The following is a 21,873-nucleotide window of genomic DNA, read 5'->3' on the forward strand; positions in this document are numbered from 1 at the left end:
CCTCTCCAAGCTGATACACGTGGCAAGGAGCGAACATCCACGTGTGGGTAGGACAGAGTTAATACTTATGCGGTGTGATCCCCTTGCCAAAAACAAGAAGGATGGAGAAGTCCCAAGCAGTGTAGCACCCTGGATTTAGAGTTTCAGCATTAAAAAACAAGGGCAATGCAGAAGTTGGGGTTTGCAGGTGAAAACTAAGCTAGCAACACCTGTCACCTTCTCTTCTGCTGCTGTTGCTGTTTCAGGACAAAAGGTGATTGTGTCTCTCCATAGCAGTGAGTCCGGAGCAGCTCCAAGGTCCCTTGTGGAGAGGACCCCCTGGATGTGGCAGCTGTCAGCAGGACAGAGAGAAGAAGGGAGGTTGCAGCTTGGTTTATCAGTGTTGATAAGAGAAGAGCAGGCAGTGCCAAGGTTAGAGTGAACAGGGCAAGTTCCAGATCAGTTTCAGCAAATTGTTCAATGACAGAAGTGACTGCAGACAATCCCCTCACCTAATCCACCCTGCAGCCTCTCTCCCGGACGGCTCTTCACATACTCAAGTACCCCCCTCTGTTCACACTGACATACAATCATACATAGCCCCACACACTCACCTTGACATACCCACTCACATACCCCCCAGTCACCTTGCCATATACACTAATATGCCCTCATCTACACCTGCATTTATATCTACGTGCACCTACATATTCATCCACCTATAAAGAACTTGCTCCCACCTCCTGCTCGCAATGGGACACTCACAGATAACCACACACATATGTAAATATATTCACTCAACCACATATACACTAACATGCCCCCTCATACCTACAAGGCCTCTTGAACATACCAACCTCTTCACTGACATGCAGACACAGAGACACTCATACTGGATATATCAACAATTTAAGTATTGGCAGAGCTAGAAGAGAGGGACGGGACTGGCACATCAAGAGTGGCTGCAGATCAGGAGTGAGGTGTGCTGGCAAAGCTGCTTTAGGGGTCCCAGGCTTGTTGCTGTGAGTCAGGAGCAAGGTGGATGGTACAACTGCTTTGGGGAATCCTAGAACTGGAATAATAGAGGATGTTTTGGGTCAGAATTTAGGTACATCATCAATTCTGGGGTGGGGTTCCAGCACTGGAATAGCAAGGGGTGCTGATGTCATGCTAAAGGTGCCATGGAAGAGTTATTCAAGTACCTGCACTATATGATACCTGCCCCTTGCACTACATAGTTTCTGCTGATACTGCACTTTACAGAATGGGACAAGTAGGAATCAGAAGTGTGAGAGAGGAAGCTGCATCTTCACTCCGTTCCAAATGAGCTTGCTAGCAACTTTCTAAGCCAAATGGGTATGGAGGATTTCAATCTTTTTGAAGAGTTCCTTAACCCTGGGAAACCTTCCTGCAGGAAATTCACCTTTCCAGTGATGTATAGCACACAAAGCTGGTTCCATCAGGAAAGCCAAGGAGGTAAATAGAAGGGAGAGCTTCCCGGATTTAACCAACCCTGCAAAGCTTGCAATCACAAACTTAATGCAACAGGCAGTGGGACCCAGACCATCTTGTGGGTGAGAGGCCAGCACTGGGGTACAGGAGTCAAAGAGATGCCAGTTTTCTCTTTTAAATCTTCCTTTCACCTAGGAGATCTGGGGAAAGGAGAATAGATAACTCAGGGGGCTGGGGCTAAGATGTGAAGCCCTTCGTGGCCATGTCAGCAGATCCAACCTGGGCCCAGGTCCAGGGGGCTGGATGGCACCAGTGGGCACACACAGAGCCCCATTTTCTTTACACACATTCCTCTGACTCAGTATCACTTCCCTCCCTTTCACACTTTTCTTTCTAACACAGTCATACATTCTCTAGGACACATGCACACTCTCTTGAACACATACACACAGAGCTGCTGTGGAGAGAACGATGAGTTCTCTGCTTGCTCATGTCCCGTGGTGCAATGGTTGCCTAGTAACGGTCTCCAGCTGACGCTTTCGGCCGCCCCAGATTCTGACAATGCTATATTTCATTCCTTGGCGCTGCAGTAATAACATGGCCGATAGTAAATGCACAGGTCTTATTTCCCCCTTTAGTCTCTGCTAAAGACATTAACTCTTAAGTGCATCCGTGTTCTGGGCTCACATGAGCAGAGCTTTCCAGCAAAATGACTGACTTCAAAGACCTGCTGACCTAGCCAGGCAGCAGGGAGTGGATAAGGCTGAGGGACTGGGGAAGGGCTACAGAGCCCTTCACAGGGCAGCCACTGGTTCCAAGCTGGCCCTGGCCTGGGGGAACAAAGTGGCTCAAAGGGATTGCGGATGGAATACAGACCCATTAGGTTCCTGCTTCCCAAAACCTTTTACCACCATAAGCTATTCAGTGGCTTATGTGAAATGAGTTGGTCACTGCTTTGTGAACGGGGACCCCCCACAACTGAGCAGTGGGGTTATCTCCTATGTCACAGGGCCAGGTCCGAGCTGGGTCGGTGTGTGGGGACCCCACACCTCCCCGGGTCACAGAGCTGGGTTTGGGGTCAGTCTGTGTGCAAGGATCCCATACCCAGCTTGTGGGCTCATCATCATCATCAGTGTATGTGTGGGAGCCTGCCCATTCACAAAGATCCCAGCCTTACACGAGAAGTGTTCAAAACCCTCATCCCTTGTGACAACAGTGAGTTAGTGTCACAGTGGGAAGCAGAAAGGAGGCTGGGCACGGCGCTGGCAACCCTCAGGCTCTGCATCACTTCAATGCCAGCATTAAATATTAACCAAAAGATTTTTCATGGAGTCAGGTCTGAGCCTGCAGCGAAACGAGAGATGGAGCGCTTCAAAGCCAACACTCCTCATCTGGCTGTGTAGCAGTGCATCTGGTTGCCATGACATCATTGCAGGGAAGTGATCAGATTCATGCCTCCCATCCCCTGCCTGCTGGAGTTGAGTCACCCTTGGGGCAGGGAGTCCATGATGGTCATTCCCTCTGCGACCTTTCCAGTGCTTTCAAGGACTCAGGGACTCCCCACCATGCAGTCCAATAGCAGAACGTTATGGATCCCTGCTCCCCTTCGCAGTAAAGTAAGTCACAAATGATTCACTGCTTATAATTGGATTTTGAAGGATTGTGGCCTTTCCCAACTGGCAGATAGGAAGGGTCATGCTGGTTGGTGCCGACACATGCCACCCTGCAGTTTTCCACCTCCCTCCCCACCTGTGACTCAAGCACTGTTTGATGGTAGGATGATGGTAACAGCACATGGACTGGGTGCCAGAAAAGTTACACTAGGACAAACCTCTCCTCTCCCTGCCCCTTAACACAGGAGAAACACACTTGCTGCCAGCCCAATAGGCATCTCCTTGAAACTCCATTGCTGACGCACTCATGGAACACGTTTGTAAGGTACGCACTCCAGCCAATAGTGAAAATGACTGTGGCTACTCCCAGAACAGGGTAGGCCCCAGAAAGGCCCAAGATTGCTGTCTGTAGAGGGAAGTGTTTGTTGGGAAAGGCATAGAAGAAGATGGGAACCTCCCAGATTCCTAAAGCAAGTGCAACTGGGGTAACTGAGGGGTTTTATCTTCCTGATGTGGGGTCTAATTGCTGGGGACCAGCCAACTTCAGCAGAATGTGCTTGTTTTGTGCAGGTCACAGAGACATGGCTGCAGCCACATGACCACTGGCCAGATAACAGATGGCTGGTGGGGCCAAGAGATTGTTTGCTGAGGTAACCCCCCTCCCTCTGTCTGATCTCTACAGGTCAACCTGACCCTAGCATGGGCACCCATGACCAGGATGCGTGTGTGTGTGTGCACACGTGCACAGCTATTAACTATTCATTAGCATGAAAGAAATAAAATTAAAGAAACTAAAGTGTCATTTCAGAAACACCATAACAGCTTGCAAACCCACAAGAGGCAGGGCCTTCCAGAGTCACTTGCCTTACTTACCCTCTGGGCCCTAAGGAACGTAAACATAGCACTGAGGAGGATGGAAGACTTAGAACAAAAGGACCAAGATTTTCATTGGCTAAATGTCTGGATCACCCTGGAGCCCTTTCCAGTAGCACTACGTTTGCTTAAAAAAAGGGGGAGCTGGCTCATTTGTGGGATGCAGCCTGTAATTCCTATGAGGTAAGAGAAACGGGAGTAGATGGCTCAGGGGATATGGGGATTTGGTACTCTAAGTCCCCACTTCCACATTGGCAGGAGGGGAAAATTTATTTCCCATCTGACAGGTGAGGCCTATGTGAAAGGACACAGGGCCTTTGCTCCTACTGCAAGTGGCATAGATAGTCTCATTTAAAAAATAAATTCTGATGGCTTTTGTAATACTAGATTATTTGTTTACAGTAGAACCCATGGTATGCCAAGCATTTTTCAGATGTTCAAGAAAGGATGGGCCCTGTCCTTAGAGCTCACAGTCTAAAGTAAAACAGAGATTAGGGGACAAATGGAGATTTTTTTTTTTAAAATGCAAGTCAATTAGTTCCACTTTTTTCTTTCCAAAGGCCTTGTGGATAGACAAGACCTGGCATGGACTGTAGCATTGTTGGGCTCTCGTCTGAGAATGCCAACAATTCAATGATCCACAGAGACTCAAATCCTCTTTAGAGGTTGCCCCTTTAGATCAGGACTGAGGCAGATTGGCAGAAGGTGTGGAGCGTGAGTAGTTTGCCCTGCTGCTGCTCATATTGAACCTGCTCTAGAGATAAAACAGACGACTTTGCTCTCCAGCATTGTTGATCTGGCAACCTTCCCTCAGCACTGAATCCTTCCACCAGCACAAAACCAAAATTAAAGAGGACAGAACTCCTTCCTCCCACTGCTACAAGTCACCCAGCCAACAGCAGAATAGTGAAGACATATCCCAAGTCTGAACTAAGTCACAGTTGGCTGCCTTCCCTTTGGGCCCCCACCTTGATGGGTTCTAAAGAGAAAACCTCAAACACAAAAGCCACCATTGTAATAAACTTTTTATTGTTAAAAAAAATCCCCATATTCATATAAATAAGCCATATATGTAAAATACAAGTAGGTTCATTTTCTCTCTTAACACCTTCCCCACAGCTTCAAAAAGATAAAACAGACTCAAGAAGAAATGTATATTAAATCTCTGATGACTGACAAACTGGCAGCTCACATGGAGCCCCCCCCACTACCAGCCTCTAAACAAGATATGGAGTGTGCACAATACTGGCACCTATGGTGTGCAAAGAGTTTTTGCCTCTCTTAAGGATGCATTCAAATGCTGTATTGAGTTTTCACCCACTCCCCCGTGTGCCAGAAACTGCAAACATTTTAGAGCTATGCCACTGCTCAGTGGGTGTGAAAAGGAGGGGTCAGTTTGCATAGCAACAACCCACTGGGTTTGGATTTCTAAATTGTCACTTTCTTCTCACACCCAGGCAGCTCAGCTGTCATGTTCTTGTCCCAGAGAGTGGGAGAGAGGTGCAGGACAGCAGACTTAGCCCCCAGCACTGTTTGGGACAGTGGGGGAGGATCCTTCACATGACCTGTTCCAAAAGGTCATCCTAGATAGGGACAGAAAGAAAATGAGAGGGGAGGAATACTATCAACATTGATCATCACCTTTCCGTGCTGTAGGAGGGACTTCAGAGAAGAGAGAAAATAGTGTGGAAAGACAGGAGAAGAAGATGGCATGGCTGGATTAGCACCCTTTTCCCTTTCACACACACTCCTAGCTCTGATGTATGGCTTCATAAACAGCACCCCACGGGATAACCTACCCACCAGATCCCTTCCTGCCTAACCTTATTGTTTAAGCAACGAGACACACAAGATCAAAGTGAGATACCCCTTGAATTTGGATTAGATAGCTCAGCAGATTTACATACGCACAGACACAGCGTATGAAAAAGAATCCCCAAATTTTCCTATTAAAAATAAAGCCCTGCCTCAAGATTGTACAAAAACCTGTGAAAGGAATGAAGAAATCCCTTGTATGTGGTGAGCCTTGGACATGAGGAGATGTGTCAGGAGCACTTCCAGACACAAACAGCCAGGCTGCCGCCAAAGAACATGTACAGCAGGTTCTTCACCTCGTGGGTGATCTCAAAGCCAAAGCCCTCACCAATCACTACATGCCACGAAGAGCCAAACTTCTTGTCCATTGTCTCTTTGATCATCTTAGCAGCACTCTGAGGAATAAAGAGAAAGAGTCCAGGAGTATGCAGAGGGAGCAGCAGGTCAGAGAGATGGGAGGGGTGTGTTTGTGCATACAAATTCCCCACTGTTGCCCTCTCTTTAACATGACTCTCAGGAGGAGGGTGAGAGCTAGGGTGAGGTTACAGTACAGCAGAGCTCCACTGAGGAGTACCCAGACTCCTTTGCTGCAGACTTCTGAAAACCCAGTAGGAGATATTAGAGGTCTGTATTTAGAACCTGATTCTCCTCTCACTCACACTGGTTTGAATCAGGACTTGGCCCATTTAAGTCACACAAGAATGAGTTTGACAGGAGAATCAGATCATTATTCTTTATTGTTTTTGAGGAAATTCCTTTTTCCTTGCAGTGAATCAGCAAGACACAACTTTTGTGACTGGGCCAGGCTGTGAATAGCTCCTTCCCCCCACACCACGCATCAGCTAGAGAATGGATGGGAGATGTGGGGAGATGCTGGAGAGTGGCACAAGGCATTTTTCCCAGCCTGAGGGGCAAATGGAAGATATGAAAAACTCCCCCACTCTCCCTTCTAGTTCTTACTCATTCCCAGCACTGAACATGCATTGTAACAAGCAGACTGTCCCCTGTTGCTCAGCCAGAAATCATCTGAGACCAAGGGATAACGGGATGTACTAGACCAAGTATGTTAATTCAGGAGGGAGCAAAACCCCCCTACCTGTACAGCACCGCCAAGTGATACTTGGATCAGAGACCTCTCTCCCACTTCGCTCAGAATACAGAAAACTGGCTTACAAGAGCCAATGGGACGCAGACTAAGTTAGAACAGGCCTGAAGCTTCTCTCAATGCTCGGAGCCTAGTCTGAGACTCCAATCACCTTTCCTCCCCCATCCCTTTTCTCCTTGTGCCCAGTGCAGGAACAAAGCAGCAGAAAATCAGGACCAGAGTGTCTGACCTCCTTTCTGCCTCCCCCTTTACTCTTGCTCCAGAAGACTCTCCAAGTATGGAGACATATAGACAGAGTGATTGCAACCAGCATGTCCAGACAAAATAACCTTCTTAGCACTGACTGTTACCTCATTGTTGGTGGCGTATTTCTCACAGGCGGTGACACACAGCTCCATGGCCTCCACTCGCATCTCCTCTGGCATGTCTGTGTGCTGGGAAAAACAAGAGGGAGCTCAGCAACCCAAAGAGCTGGGCACAAGACAGAAGAGCAGATAAACTGGTGTCAGCTGCTCCCTCCATCATGCCACAGATGTGCCCTACAAATCACACATGCTAGCTCCTCTGATCTGTACCACAGAGGACGCAAGAGCATCACCAACAGGAGCTCAAATGCCAAGGGCTTGAGATCAGAAATAGCTCTGCCTTTGGAGAAATGCAAATGTTCAAGATGGAAGAGGCTTATTAGGTCACCTCTTGTTCATCCCTCCCTCCCAGTCAATGCAGAATTGTTCCCTTCTTATATTCCAAAGATTCAGTGATTTAAGTTACAAGTGATGAAGTTTCCAATTTTTCCTTTAGGAGAGTATTCCACAGCCTAACATACCTTGCAGTGATAGCTATTTGAGGCTTTCCCTTCGCTCAGTTTCATCCTTTCACTCCTAGCTGTACCTCTGGGATCCTCCTAAACCATTCCTTTCCCTTCTTGGTGTGCTTCATTGCCACATAGCCAAGTTAGACATATTTAGGGCCAAATTCAGGAGTGTTGTGAGCAGTGGGGAGAGTTGGAGAAGAAAATGGGTGTAAGTGACAAAGCAACGAGACTTGTAACAATTTGGCATTCCTTGTGTTTCCAAGACAAGCGTGACACATACAATGAGTCAAGGTCTGCTCTCAGTTGCATCAGTGTAGTCAATGGGAGACCAGAGTAAGTGAGAGCAGACTAAAGGGTTGAGAAGAGGGAGGTATATGAGAAAAAAATAACTAAAGGGGGAATTAAGATAAAGGGAAGGTGTGTTAGTTGTTCTCCTTCTAATGTCTTTTTCCTATACATCCCAACCTCTCCTGTATGGCCTCAACATGTCAGCTGCACTCATTTCTGCACAGCCACTCAATGCCAAATAGGTAAAAGTTATGCTCCGTTACTACTTACAACTAGTTTCTGAACAATTTATACTACTATTTACAACACTGGTGATTAGAGCCCTGACACTCCCATGGAACTGCACCTGTTTATTCCAAGCTGAATTTAAGATTTATTTATCTTAACCTTTCCTCATAGATCATAATATTTTGTGCTCATATTTTGGTAAAAGTAGGTAGGCAGCCCTTGGATATTACTGCAATAAGCAATAATCTAAGTTACACATAGTTTCCCCTCTGTTCCATTATCTCATTGCCTAGAGAGGTCTTTTTTCCAAGCTCCTCTGAAAAACCCCAAGCTGCACAGAGTACCCTGAATGTGGTGGGAGTTCTGTAAAGGCAGCATGTTCAGTGCTAAAGGAGTGGGGTCAGAAAGGGATTGCTTTCTATTGCCCTAGCTTGCTGTGGCTGACTGAGTGGCAACATTAGTAAACTTTGGAGCAGGCTGCTTCTAAGTTGCCTCACAGTAGAGTGGAACATGGGGAAATGGTAGGAGGGTGCAGTCCTCAGGCAGAATTGATATGATACGATCATATTCTTGTAGCTACTCAGAAGTTGAGGACAAACTGATTTGGAGGGTAGGTATGAATGAAATACATTTATCTCCCATCCTTGTACCTTGACATTCTCATGATCATACATGCCCACCCTTGTTCTTACCCTGATCAGCGGGAAGCTGTGAAGTCTTTTATAATCTGCCTCCTCCTTTTTCCCCTCCCCGGTGTCTGCCATGGTCCTTCCACTGTGACCCTGAGAGGGGGCAGAGGTGCCTACTTAGGACCAGCCAGATGCTGCAGTGCAGGTGGGCGAGAGGGATGGAACTCTCGAGAATCAGGGAGAGCACAGTTTCAGCAGAAGCAGGTGGTTCTCTGCCCAACTAGTTAAAAGAGGGGGGGGAAGAAAGTTTAATTTTAAAAAGGTTCAGTTTGATCACTATGAGAAGCAAGATGTGAATCCTGCCATCTCCTCCATTGCTTACTGCTTCTCCATACCTTTTCCAGGGTATATAAATTAACCTGGAGAACTCTGTTACAAGATATTACAGAGACAAAGAGCTTACAAAAAGTTGTCACTTTCCATAGTCAAGACTTCAAATGTGCTGCACTTCTCAGGGCACAACTCCATAAAGAGACATAGGGCTCTGACTTGATGGCAGCTTGGTTGCTAGTGAAGGGGCAGGACACAATGAAATTACAGCAATGCTTTCCAATAGCCGAACAGAGAGCATAGCATCAACCATCCCCTGCCTTAGGCTGTTGTCCAGTTCAGGACACAATACAGTTTGCAATGCGGCCAAAGTATGCATGCAACAGGAACAGATTTTGTGTGCATTTCAGGATGGAAATAGTTAATGGGTTGTTTTGGTTTGTTTTTTGACTTCTTTTTTCAACTCCAGGGTTTGCCAATCAGGGAAGTGCCACATCAGACTCTGTTGCACCACTTCTCTGGGCCTGTGCCTGGCCAGTCGCTCAGAAGGTGACGCAGTCCTACAGCACTCTCTGATGGGCAAATTCAGAACATTTCACCTTGGTCTCCTCTGGTTCTCCTATCTGGCATAAGACACTCCCCTATCCCCTCAAAGAAAACAGGAGCATCATAAGAGGTCCTGACAAGCTAATGATCCATCACTGGGCAATAACATACCCAGCACCTCTTTGAGGCCATAGTAAAGCCAGTCTACAGACACACTAACTGAAGTAACAAGTACTAGGGCTACAGATTCTCCCAGAAGGGATTGTGGGAGTTTTACACATCCCTCTGAAATAGCATGGAGTCACAGATGGTGGAAGACAGGATAGCAAACTAGATGGCTGGAATGAGGCAGTTCCTTTGAGTTGTTGCGGTGTTTCAGGTTTATCTCCCAAACGTCACACCCACAACCCCAGGTCCCATGACATACACAATCCAGCTCCGAGTCCTTCTTATACAGCAGACAGTTTAAACACACAAACAGGTTGGGAAGAAATGCTGTTGAGAGGCATTTCACCCATAAGTCTTTTAATTTTAAATAGAGCTGGTTTATAACAACCCCACGGAAGCGTCCTTGGAGACCCGTTCCTGTTTTGCGGCATCAGACCCACTTCTGAGCACAGCACCTCCTTCACACGCCCCCTGCTCCAGGCATCGGACCCACCTGACATGGGGGCGATGGGGGGTAGAGGGAAAAGATGGCCTGGATGGAGGAAAAATAATCACACACACACAGAGAATGTTTTGGGCCTTGGTGTTTTATGCAGGGATCCTCACTGGGTGATTGGCAAGGGCGGGTTATCAGAGCCCCCCCCCCACACAGAGCACAGGGGAGACCCCCACTGGGTGGCTAGGGCCATCAAGCCATAGAAGGACAAGAGCCTCCCCACACCCCATCACGGAGGGGCCCGGCAGATCGCACAGGCCGGGGGAGGGGTTATCACCAGAACCTAGAAGGGACTGGGGGGAGGGGACGGCGCTATCCCGGGCGGGGGCTGGACCCTGGCTGCGGCGGGAGCCCCGGCTGGGTGGGGTCCCTGGCTGGGGGGCGGGGGCCTGCCCGCTGACAGCCCTGGCTGGGGGGGTGAGCAGGGGTCTGGCGGGGGCGGGGGAGGGACTCGGTCTCACCTGCGCCTCCTCGGCTCTGAACCCCAAAATATCAGCTTCGCTCCGTTGTTAGGAAGAGAGACGTGCTTGCCTTAGCAACCAGCGCCGGAAGTCCCGCCTCCCCTTTCTCATTGGTTGGTTTGGAAAATTCGAAACGTCTTATTGGTTCCAAGGTTTGTCGATGGCGTGAAAGGGTCCTTCCTCCTCCTCAAGGCTGGGGTGGTAGGCGTCCAATACCTGCCTGATCACATGTGAGCTCAAAGTATTGGGAGGGAGCCCCTGTGTCAGTGGTTCAGGTTCTTGAGGGGTTGTGCTCAGAGCAGGCACTAGCCCCTCAGCGTCACGGGATATAGCTCCCACGCCCTGGCACGGCACCCTGACAACACAGTGCCACCCACATAGCAAAACCCTGCCTGCAAGAGCATGACACTGAGGCTGCCGTGCCATGCCAGTGGTGTGCACAGCACCACCCACACTGAGATAGCAGGGTGCGGGGAGACCGCTGCACCGTGCACTTCCACGCCATGGCACCACCCATGCCATGACAGTATAGCACCAGAGGCTGCTCAACAAAATCTACAGCCCTAGGCAACACTTCCATGTGCCCCATAACACTCAAATTGACCCGGCTGCCGATCTGTCATGACAAAGGTGCGGCCAGGCCAAATGTGATTTGCTAGGCAGCTGCAAGTGGCGTCACACCCTGGAGTGCGGTATTGCAATATCACTCAAATTGGCACGGCGGCCCCTCTGTCATGATGTAATGTTTTCGGGTTTAAAAAAACATTTTTGATATTAGGCCTCCACCCCTTTTAAATTTTAGCAGAGAGTGCAGCTGGGAAGGGTCTGGAAAATCTCAAGCTTTTGAGTTTCTCGTTGTAAACTCATTTGGGAGAAGCCTAAGACTTTCATGTTGGGGAGGAGAAAAATGCCTGTATGAATCTGGGGGGGCGGGGTGAGGAGGGGTAGGGGAAGGGTGTTATGGTTCAACAAGAAGCTGGCGTGACACTAACCACTCTCCCCCCCCACCCCCGGCCTCAGCAAAGACCTTTATACATCTCATTTCTGCTTGCTTTGAGGTTTTCTATACCTGTAATTGTCTATGAAATCCTCTACGTCCCCAAAGTGATGCATCTCTCGCTATAGAGTAGGTCTGGTAAAAAAAACAACAGAATTTCTGTCCTGTCAGAAATTCTGATATTTTGAAATTTCATTTAGTCCTGAATTGGGATGAATAGTTGAAAGCTCAGCATTTTTTGCAAAATGTAATATTCTGAAAATATTTTGTTGCCACCTTATGAAAATGTTTCATTTCAATAAGGTTGAAACATTTCATTTTGACTATAATATAATACTAAGTAATCAAACAGTTTTAATGATTTCCCATTGAAAATTTGGACAAAATCAATATGTTCCTGTGAAACATTTTGATTATGTGGAATCAGCATTTTCGGATGGAAAACTATTCCTTCAGAAAATGTTGATCAGCTCTACTGTCCAGTTAGCCAAGCATTGACTCCCTTCTAAACTAGAGGTTGAACAATTTAATAGGGCCTTTGGGCTAGATTAGCCCAAAGTCAATACATGAATGGCGTCCCCACCAGTAAGCTCCAACAGCAACACCCTGAGGAGAAATTTAGCTCCCCAAGCCCAACTGCTAGGCAGGGTACAGGCCTTTTTGTGGGATGCTGTCATTGCACTCTGCTTGCAGGCTCCATCTTTCCTATCAGCTTTTGGCTAGCATGTGTTTGAAGCTTCTGCCACCCCTGTCCAGCAGCTGGAAGAAGGAGCTCTCTCTCCCCAGAGATGAGTGGTGAGGAGTTCTTTCTGCTATTCTATCCAGGAGTGATTTCTAGAGGTAAGGGGCCACCCTAAAGAAGGCACAGAGGTAAGAGAACATGAGAGAACATGAAAGGTGTAGTCAGATGCCGCTATCCCCAGCCTCCACATGGGTCTTCTTCCCCTCTGAATAACTTCAGTGCTCATCTAGGCTGCTGGTTATGCCTTTCCCAAGCAATAGTAGAGTGCCCTGACTCTTGACAATTTAACTGCTGGCCACAGGTTTCTAAATGCAGCAGCAATGAAACTGATCAGAGCTTTGTTAATATCATTTTCCTGTTTCCTGACTGAGCAGTAGAGGCACTGGAGCTGTCTGTCTGCAGACTCAGGAAGATGATACCGCAGTGGTCTTATTTGATTCACATTAGGAAACTTTTTCCGCCACCATAAAGGATAGAAACTTAATGCTGCCTCTTGTCCTTCACTCATTTACAATCACTTCAATTCCTTTCACCACTTGATGTTTTACTCACCTCTTCCCTTTTTTTAATGTCACTGTTCTCTTGGAACGAGGCTGTAGCAGCACCCTGGCCATCCAGGGATGGGTAAAAGCTGGAGATCGTCTCTTTTGCAATGAATAGATAATTAAGAACAGGATCTCTGGGAGGAAGAAGATCTTTTTATTGCGATTTTGTTTCCAGGCAGCTGCTGTAATCTCTCCAGGGATGACATGAACTCTAGAGTCAGTTGTTTTTTAAATGCTCTAATCCCTGTGTAGTTCACCCACCCCTGTCATTAAGCAGCAAGTTAGAGAGGATTTCTTCTTCTTTTTTCCCCCCTCAATCTTTGATGCTGCCGAGTGAATAGATCCCACTGTATGAAGGTTCAGGATATGACAGATGGGACTAGGCTCCTTTGGGCATTCAAAGAAAGTGGCCAGAGAGGATGCTTTTCAAGGTATCCTGGGGCCTACTTGCAAGGGTTAGTCATTGGCAGCCACAAAATATAGGTGCTTCTTTGGGAACACGTGTACTTACATGTGCATGTTTCCAAGTGGGGTGGGTGGAGTGGCCACATCTAGAGGGAGACTCCATTTCTGAAATGTTGGGGGTTTTTTGGGGTGTGTGTGTGAGGGGACTTGGGGGTCACTCTGGAGCTCAGGGCCTAGATCAGCTCCTTCATTCCACCCAGTCTTAGTTCAGACCAAAGTCTCTTACCAATCTGTAGATAAAGTGACATTCAATAAAGAAAAAATCAATATATTCTGCAGCATGGGAGGTGATTGTATCATGGTGTTTGTGGAATTGCTTTTTTTTTAATGGGAAATTTAACCATTAATTGCAGTAAATGTTGATTTAAAAAAAAATTTTCATGGCCCCTATAGAAAAATAGTCACTGCCTTTTGGCATTGCCTGCTTGTCAGCTCCTAAATTATTAACCCCACAGAGGGTGAGTTCTGGATCCTCCAGCTAATGGGAGTTTTCTTTCAATGTTCATGATATCCTCCTGATCAATGGCTGTAAGCAAAGGCTAGACTTCTGTTGGTGTCTCTGTTCCAATGTGGAGGGAAATCCTAAAGTTCTCTCGTCTTCCTGAATTTGGCCTCTCCTATAGCCTGTGCTGTGCAGGAGGTCAGATTAGATGATCGCAGAGGTCCCTTCTAACCTTATAATCTTTGACTCTATAAGCTCCACAGGAGCTTCTCGAACTGTGTTTAGTTTGGGGCAATGGAAACCTTGGCTGGCTCAAAAAGGTGCTGGCCTCTCTTTTCATTTAGGGAGCATCAGCTCTCAGAGGTGTGCTCTCTGAGCTAGAAACACGTTTTGCATGGCGCAGTGGGAGCTCTCGAGCCAGTCAGGATAGGGCACTGTGATTTAGTGTTTCCCACACCACGCACTCTCAGCTTGGCAAGTGGGAGGTGCTGTGATTCAGTCATGCATAGGGCAGCAGGATCTCTCCAGCCACTTCAGAGCAGGAGCTGTGATCTTGGTTTACTTGGGACAGCAGGACCTCTTTGGCTAGCTGACAGAAATGCCATAGTCGAGTTTCACTTGGAGCAGAGGCAGCTCTGAAGCGGGTGGATAGGGAGGTACTGTGTGAATCCTCCAGCTCAGGACATTGGGAGCTCCCTGCCTAGATAAATGGGCTGGTGGGATCTTGTCTCACAGAAGGCCTGGAACACAGCGTAATGCCTGCCCTCCCCTGCTCCCAAATGGAAAGTCATCTACTCCCTGTGCTGAGCACTCCCTCTCTGCTTCTAACAAGTGCCACAGAGATAAAACTGACACCACGCCAGAGCAGAGAGGTTACTGTAACCTCAATTCATATCAGACTACTGGTTATCTAGTCCTGTATCCTGTCAACAGCAGGGGTCAGTAGCAGATGCTCCAGAGGAAAGTCCAAGCAAGTCTATAATGAATAGCCGGCCCATCAGCTCTTCAGGACAGGGGCAGCCTATTATGTGCATGTGCAGAGCCTAGCATAATAGGGCTCTAGACGCAGCTGGGGCCTCTAGAGGCTGTGGCAATACTGATAGTAAATAGGGGATGTTTCTTCTAGCCCCCTGCCAATTAGTGGTTGGCTTATGCCCTGCATCATGAGGGTTTATATCCCTTGTATTTGTAAATGTAGAGTCTCTTTATCAGAGCTTATAAAGTCAGCAAGGATGATTGTCATCATCTAATTTGTCCTCCTGTATAACACGGGCCATAGGACTTCCCAGAATTAACTCCTCTTTGAACTAGAGCAGATCTTTTAGAAAAACAGCTGATCTTGATCGAAAAATTGCCAGTGATGGAGAATCCACCACGACCCTTGGTAAATTGTCCCAGTGGTTCATTTCCCTCACTTAAAAATGTGTTAGTCTGAAATCGTCTAGCTTCAACTTTCAGCCATTGGCTTTTGTTGTACCTTTGTCTGCTAGATTGAAGAGCCCATTATCAAATTTTTGTTCCCCCTGTAGGTTCCCGTATGGTCTGTGATCGAGTCTAACCCTTTGTTTGATCTAATCCTGAACTCTTGGCCTCAGTGATATTTGTGGTGATGAGTTAGCTATGTGCCAGTATACAAAAATGTTTCTTTTGATCACTTTTAATAGCGTTGCCTCTCATGTTCATTGAATGACTTGCTGAGAGAAGGTAAAGAAGAGAGTTCACTTTATCTTCTCTATACCATTCCTTGTTCTCTCTTTCTCTGTCATGTCCTCTTTTAATCACCTCTTCTCTAAGTTAAACAGCACCAATCTTTTCAATCTCTCTTCATGTACAAGTCTTTCCACCAGCCCTCTGAGCAGTGTCCCAGCTCTGGATTCTTTTATTTCTGCCATGGCTTTTGATTTGGGGTGACCAGAACTGAAGCCAGTATTCAAGGTGAGCGTGTGCTGTCAATTGATATAGTTGCATCATAACATTTTCACTCTGACTTTTTTATTCCCTCCTTTATGCATCCTGATATTTTGTTTGCTTTTAATTTTAATTTTAATTTTTTTTTTTTTTTTTTTGGCTGCTGCCGCACAAAGAGCAGAGGTTTTCACTGAGTGGCCCACAGTGGCGCTCGGATCTTTTTCCTGAGTGGCCACATTTAATTTAGAACACAGCAGTGTGTACAAGTAGTTCCAGTGAAGCCTTCCAGTGTGAGTTACCTTGCACTTATCTGTCACCATGCTGTCCAATCGACTATCTTTTTTGGTCCCTCTGGAATTTCTGTTTTCAATAGCTTGACTAACCAACAAAATGTTGTGTCATTGGCACATTTTGCCACTTCACCCTTCACCTCCTTTCCTGATCACTAATAAATAAACGAACAACACTGATTCTAGCACAGCACGTTGGGGCACCTCCTAGTAACATTTTGCCATGTTGAAAATTGACTATTTGTCTTCTGTCTCTCAACCAGTTTCTAGTCCATTGTAGGATTTGATCTCTCATGCCATGACTATTTATTTTCCTTAATAGCTGCATAGAGAGGACTTTGTCAAAGGCTTTTTGAATAGCTAGATAAATTATATCAACCAGGTCGTCTTTATCCACCTTTTCGTTGACATCCCCAAAGAATTCTAAAAAATGAGAGCGATACGGCTTTCCTTTGCACAGCCTGTGCTGGTTTGTCCCTAGCAGACCATGTTCATCTAAGTTATATTATAACGCTACCTGGTAGTGACATGAGTGTAATTTTGGCCGGATCACTCATAGCACCTTTTTCAAGAGAAGTACACGTGCAAACCTCCAGTCCTCTTGTGCAACGGCTGATTTTAATGAGATGACATCCGATGAAGTGAGCTGTAGCTCACGAAAGCTTATGGTCAAATAAATTTGTTAGTCTCTAAGGTGTCGCAAGTCCTCCTTTTCTTTTTGCGGATACAGACTAACACGGCTGCTGCTCTGAAACCTGCCATATTTTTGTTAGCAGCTCAATGTCACTCCTCCATTCCTTCAGAGATCCCTGATGAAATATCATTGGGTGCTGGTGACTTGCTTTTCTTTGGTTGATCAGTTTGCCCCAGCCCCTCCTTTTTCGACACCTCAGTCTGATTGCGCCTCATCTTGGTTACCTGAATAAAGTAGGTCTGGGTGAAATATCTCTGCAGCACTGGATACAGTGAAGGATGATGGCAAAGAAATCAAGGCTGCTCTGCCTTATCCTCCTTAGTTGCTTCCCTTACTCTCTGGTAATACAACAGATGCTCCTGATCTTTTGCTGGTTGCCTGTTCCTAATACTTAAGGAATTTCTTATTGATTTCTATGCCTTTGGCTATTTGCTGTTCCACTTGCTTCTAACCTTTCTAATTTCCACCTCACATTTTACTTGTGGCAGTTTTTGTTCCTTTCTATTGTTTTCCCTTAGTTTGGATTTCCAGGTCTGAAGGGATACCTATTTGGCTCCAATAACCCCTACAACCTCGCCAGTTAACCAGACTGCTTTGCTCCTTGCTTTCCAGCATCCTTTTTTGTCTAGGAGCTGTGACGGGGTCCACTCACTACAGGGGCAACTCCTTGTGGCTGGGTCTAGGAATTAGCTCTCTTCCTGTCCGGCGCCCCCATTTGTCAGTTGCTCATGCTGTGGCCCCTCTCCATGACTTGGGATGCTCCCTCTTTGTGACTCAGCCCTCCGACTAGGTCATGATGTAGTCCCACCAGACATACTGTCCAGATGCTGCCTCAGACAGTCCTCCAGTTCACATTTCCCAGCCCTGGACCCCTTTGCCAGTGTCTGGTAGGGGAACCTGGGGCTGCCCACTATTCCGAGTTCCAACCCAGAGACCCTATGACTAGCAGACTCAGACCCTGTTGCTGTTTACTGGGTATCTTCCTATCCCACCTCTCTATATCCTAGCCTATCCCTGGTTTATCATCAGCGATTCCTCTGCTCTCCATGGCTACTCCACCCTTCTCAGCCTCTTGCCAGACTTCCCAGTCCAGGGCAGGATCTAGGTCTTACGCTTCTGCTGGATCTCCTTCTTGTCCCTGACTAACTCCTTTCCCCCTCCAGGGAGTGACTGCAGTTGTCCTCCCTGCAGCCTCTTCCTGTACTCACTTCCAGGCTTATAATGCTAGCCCAGCTCCTCCCCCAGCTCGGCTTCATCTTCCATTAGGCCCTGTCAGTCTCTGGTTCCCCTCCAGGTGCAACATCTAAGGTTAATTGGCCTCTCCTTGCCCACATTAATCTGCTCAGGGTTTGTGTGGGGCGGACACCCCAGCACAGGGGCATGCATGCCTTCTGTGACTTTGATGGGCAGCTTGCCGTTGACTTCAGTGGAGCCAGGATATCATCCCAGAAGCCTCCAGGATGAGTCTAAGGATTGTAGTGTCCTGGGGTTTTGACTATAGTGTCTTTTTACTGGTTTCCTCTTTATTTCTTTAAATCCCCTTTTCTACTATTTAGTACCACAGTGGTCACTTTCGGATGACGTCTCCCTAGAAGATGCTGCTCTAGTTATATGGAAGATCCCTATTACTTAATGGCTCAGTTATGGCTACGTCTTGAACTAGCTTCTGTGGGTTGCTGAGGAGTAAGACTCCAATTCAGCAAAGCACCTAAGCACATGCTTACAGGCCAGATCCTCAAAGGCATTTAGGCACCTAATGCTAATTGATTTCAATGGGAATTAGGTGCCTAAATCCCTTTGAGCATCTGGGCCTAAGTGCTTCGCTGAGTCAGGGCCTAAACCGAGAATAGCCTCTCCTTGGCAGTGGCTGCCACAGACGTAGCCTTAAAATTTCCCACCCGAGCTAGCACCAGACACAGCTCCATGAGCAGAAGCAACAGTGGAGAGCTTGGGCAGACTGGCTGCCAGTATTTTAACCACCATCTCGTCTAGCCCTGCTCAGAGCAGGTTGGGGTGATACTATGGGTAAAACTCTAGCAGATGCCAGTGCCTCATCTCTACTAGCACCCCCGCTATTGCTACCCCTGGTGGAGCTGTGCCAGTGACAGCAATGGTGAGAAATATTAAGGAAAAAAGTTTAGCGTGGACCCAGCCATTGTTTGCTTTCGAACTAGCTGTTCTAAGAAGTTTCTCCTGTCAACCTGGTCCCTGGTACGACCGGTTTACTTGTGGGTAGCTAAAAACACCCGTTATTACTGTTTGATTAGATTTCTTGCTCAGCTGAGCTCCCTCAGCGTGGGAGCACATGAGCACGACATGTACACACATACTCAATGCTATTTTCTGATCAAGAGGCTGGTAGCACCATCCTCCTCGTATATTTGTATTCTAGCATTTGTATTCCTACCGCTTTCATCAGATAGTCCTCTCTGTGCAGAAGTGTTCTCTTTTGATCCTATAGAATCTGTTCCTCTTCCACCTGGGCCCCGAGCTAGTCAGTTCTTCCTGTATAGTTTATACCAAAGCACGACAGTATCCCATTGATTCTGTTTGTTTCAGAAATGTCTGTTATAACAAGCGCCTCTCCCATCTAGTTCAAGTCTGTTTTGTCTTTATGCTTTCCACATTGGTCTATGGATATTTATAGCTTTTATTTGTGACAGTGCACCTATTTTTAATTAGCCCCTTTATCTGACACCCTGTTACTTTTCTAGAAAGTCCCTCTCTTTGATCCAGCTCTGCTTCTCCTCCATGGCAGCTGAAATTTCTGTCCTAGTATCAAATAGAGAGTCAACTTTGTAGGCCTGACATCCCCAACAGACACCTTGTTCCAACCTGAATGCGCCTTGACAACTGTCAGCTTTCTCTCTGCTTGTAGGCTAAATAAATCTTGGCATTTTGCTGCACCAGCAATCTGGTTCCACTTTGGTTAAGGTGAGGCCCACCACTTCTATAGCAGCTCTCTCCTTTCTCAAAAGTGCCCTGGTGCCTTACATTTAGATGAAGTGAGCTGTAGCTCATGAAAGCTTATGCTCAAATAAATTGGTTAGTCTCTAAGGTGCCACAAGTCCTCCTGTTCTTTTTGCGGATACAGACTAACACGGCTGCTACTCTGAAACCTTACATTTAGACTGTGAGCTCTTTAGGCAGGGATCCTCTCTTTGTGCTGTGTTTGTATCGCATCTAGTACAATGGGGTCCTGGTCCAGGACTAGGGCTCCCAGGTGCTACCCCAATACACATTAGCCCCTTCTTCTTTATAATGTTTTCTCATCCATGTGTTGAGTCCCGGATGGTCCTTCTGTCTAGCTTGCCCTTTGTGAGGAACTGGAAGCATTACAGAGAAAGCTACCATACCTGTCATAAAAGCCCCGGATTTAAGCCTTCGTCCCAATAATCTAAGGGCTTGGCTACACTTGCGAGTTAGAGCACATTAAAGCAGCCCCAGGTGCCCTCGCTCACTATCCAACCACACTGGCAAGGCACATAGAGCGCCCAGACTCCACAGCTAGAGAGCTCCTGGTACTCCACCTCGGCGAGAAAATTAACGCTTGCTGCATCTTGGCTGAAACGCTCAGGTGTCAGGGTGAAAGAGGTGTTGCATTACTGCAGTCTGATCAGCCTCCGGAAATGTCCCACAATCCCCTTAAGTCAAGTGGCCACTCTTGTCATTGTTTTTGAATCACTGCAGGAATGCAGATATGCCCTTTGAAAGCTCTGTTTCTGACAGCTGGCTGCTTATCTTTGCTCCGAGACAAAGCAACCATTAATGTGGAATGCTGTGTGAGAGAGAGAGAAGTCGGGGGCGGGGGGGGGGTCCTGCTACTGTCTGAACTTACAAGACAGCATACTGACATGCTCTCAGCCCCCCCCAAAACCCACTCTCTTCCCCCCACATACACACAACACACTCCCTGTCACACTCCACCCCACCCCCTCACCCCCCATTTGAAAAGCACGTTGCAGCACTTGCATGCTGAGACAGCTGCCCATAATGCACCGCTCCCAATGCAGCTGCAAGTGCCGCAAATGTGGCCACGCCAATGCGCTGTCAGCTGTCAGTGTGGACAGACTGTAGCGCTTTCCCTACTGCACTCTCTGAAGGCTGGTTTAACTCAAAGCGCTCTACATCTGCAACTGTAGCCATGCCCTAAGTTTAGCTTCCAGGACCTCTCCCTCATACCAATCCGCACCAGGAACACGGCGCTCACTAGCCATTGTCTAGGTGTCTCGGCAGCTCCACCACCTTTGCCTCAAGTTGGCAAGTCACTGGATGGTTCTTAAGCTCCCAGAGGGAATCAAACATAAACGTCACGTTTATTGTTCACAGCTTTACAAAAGAAAAATAGATATGATACATATACACGCGTGCGCACGTGGAATCTCATGTCACGGATGTACAAAAGAGAGAGAGAGAGAGAGAGCGGGAGCGGCTTGGCGTAGTTGTTCCCCCTCCCCCACCCCAGTCATGGTGCACTAAGATCACAGTGTTTTACAATTTGAACATGATTGTGTTTGAGCCCCTCCCCCCCCCCACACGTCCCTCCCTCCAGCAGGGCGTTAGCTGCATCTCAGTGTGAGCATAGGGCAGCTAGAGGAGAGGCAGGAGATCCAGTCAGAACAGACACTAGAATAATCCAGGAAACAACAATGTATTTGTCTGTCTCCCCTGCACCCCCACTTCCCCACCTTGTGTAGCTGAGAGAGAAAAGGGAAAAGATCCTGCAGGTGGAACCACCAGACATGGAAAGTGGAAGGTTTTGAGGAGGGGAAAGCAAAACACGACACGAGCAATCACAAAACCCCAAAGTAACCCCCCCCGCCCAACAGTGTATGCAGACTTCAGTGGCTTCACGCAGCTTGGAAACACTGAGTGGTCATGCACTCCAAAGGAAAATGAACTCCCACACCTGCAGCTTCAAGTCCAGCAGCTTTCAATCCCGCGCCCCCCAAGCTGCTTCCCCTCTAAGGGTGCTGGCTCTTTCCCTGTGCTC

General features: G+C 47.4%; 1 protein-coding gene across 2 annotated transcripts; it reads right to left on the minus strand.

Annotated features, from left to right (window-relative positions):
- Nucleotides 1-4,924: 4,924 nt before the first annotated feature.
- On the minus strand, nucleotides 4,925-10,899 carry DNAL4 (dynein axonemal light chain 4). 2 transcript variants are annotated; one of them, XM_077830058.1, is made up of 5 exons: nucleotides 10,798-10,860; nucleotides 10,334-10,372; nucleotides 8,860-9,076; nucleotides 7,188-7,271; nucleotides 4,925-6,127 (listed from the first exon to the last, which is right to left on the minus strand). In XM_077830058.1, the coding sequence occupies exons 3-5, from the start codon at nucleotides 8,929-8,931 to the stop codon at nucleotides 5,963-5,965; spliced, it is 321 nt and encodes a 106-aa protein (XP_077686184.1). In that variant the 5' UTR covers nucleotides 8,932-9,076; nucleotides 10,334-10,372; nucleotides 10,798-10,860; the 3' UTR covers nucleotides 4,925-5,962. The 2 variants fall into 2 exon arrangements, with proteins under 2 accessions (XP_077686184.1, XP_077686176.1); XM_077830050.1 differs by lacking the exon at nucleotides 10,334-10,372 and having other exon boundaries at nucleotides 10,798-10,899.
- Between the last annotated feature and the right edge of the window lie 10,974 nt (nucleotides 10,900-21,873).

This window comes from Eretmochelys imbricata, chromosome 1 (assembly GCF_965152235.1).
Source record: "Eretmochelys imbricata isolate rEreImb1 chromosome 1, rEreImb1.hap1, whole genome shotgun sequence".
Classification (NCBI taxonomy): domain Eukaryota; kingdom Metazoa; phylum Chordata; order Testudines; family Cheloniidae; genus Eretmochelys; species Eretmochelys imbricata.

Coding starts and splice junctions, on each gene's coding strand:
- DNAL4 (XM_077830050.1), bottom strand. CDS start 8,931: ATGGCAGACACCGGGGAGGGGAAAAAGGAGGAGGCAGATTATAAAAGA. Junction 7,272..8,859: donor ACAGCTTCCCGCTGATCAGG/GTAAGAACAAGG, acceptor TGTTTTTCCCAG/CACACAGACATGCCAGAGGA. Junction 6,128..7,187: donor AATACGCCACCAACAATGAG/GTAACAGTCAGT, acceptor TTTATTCCTCAG/AGTGCTGCTAAGATGATCAA.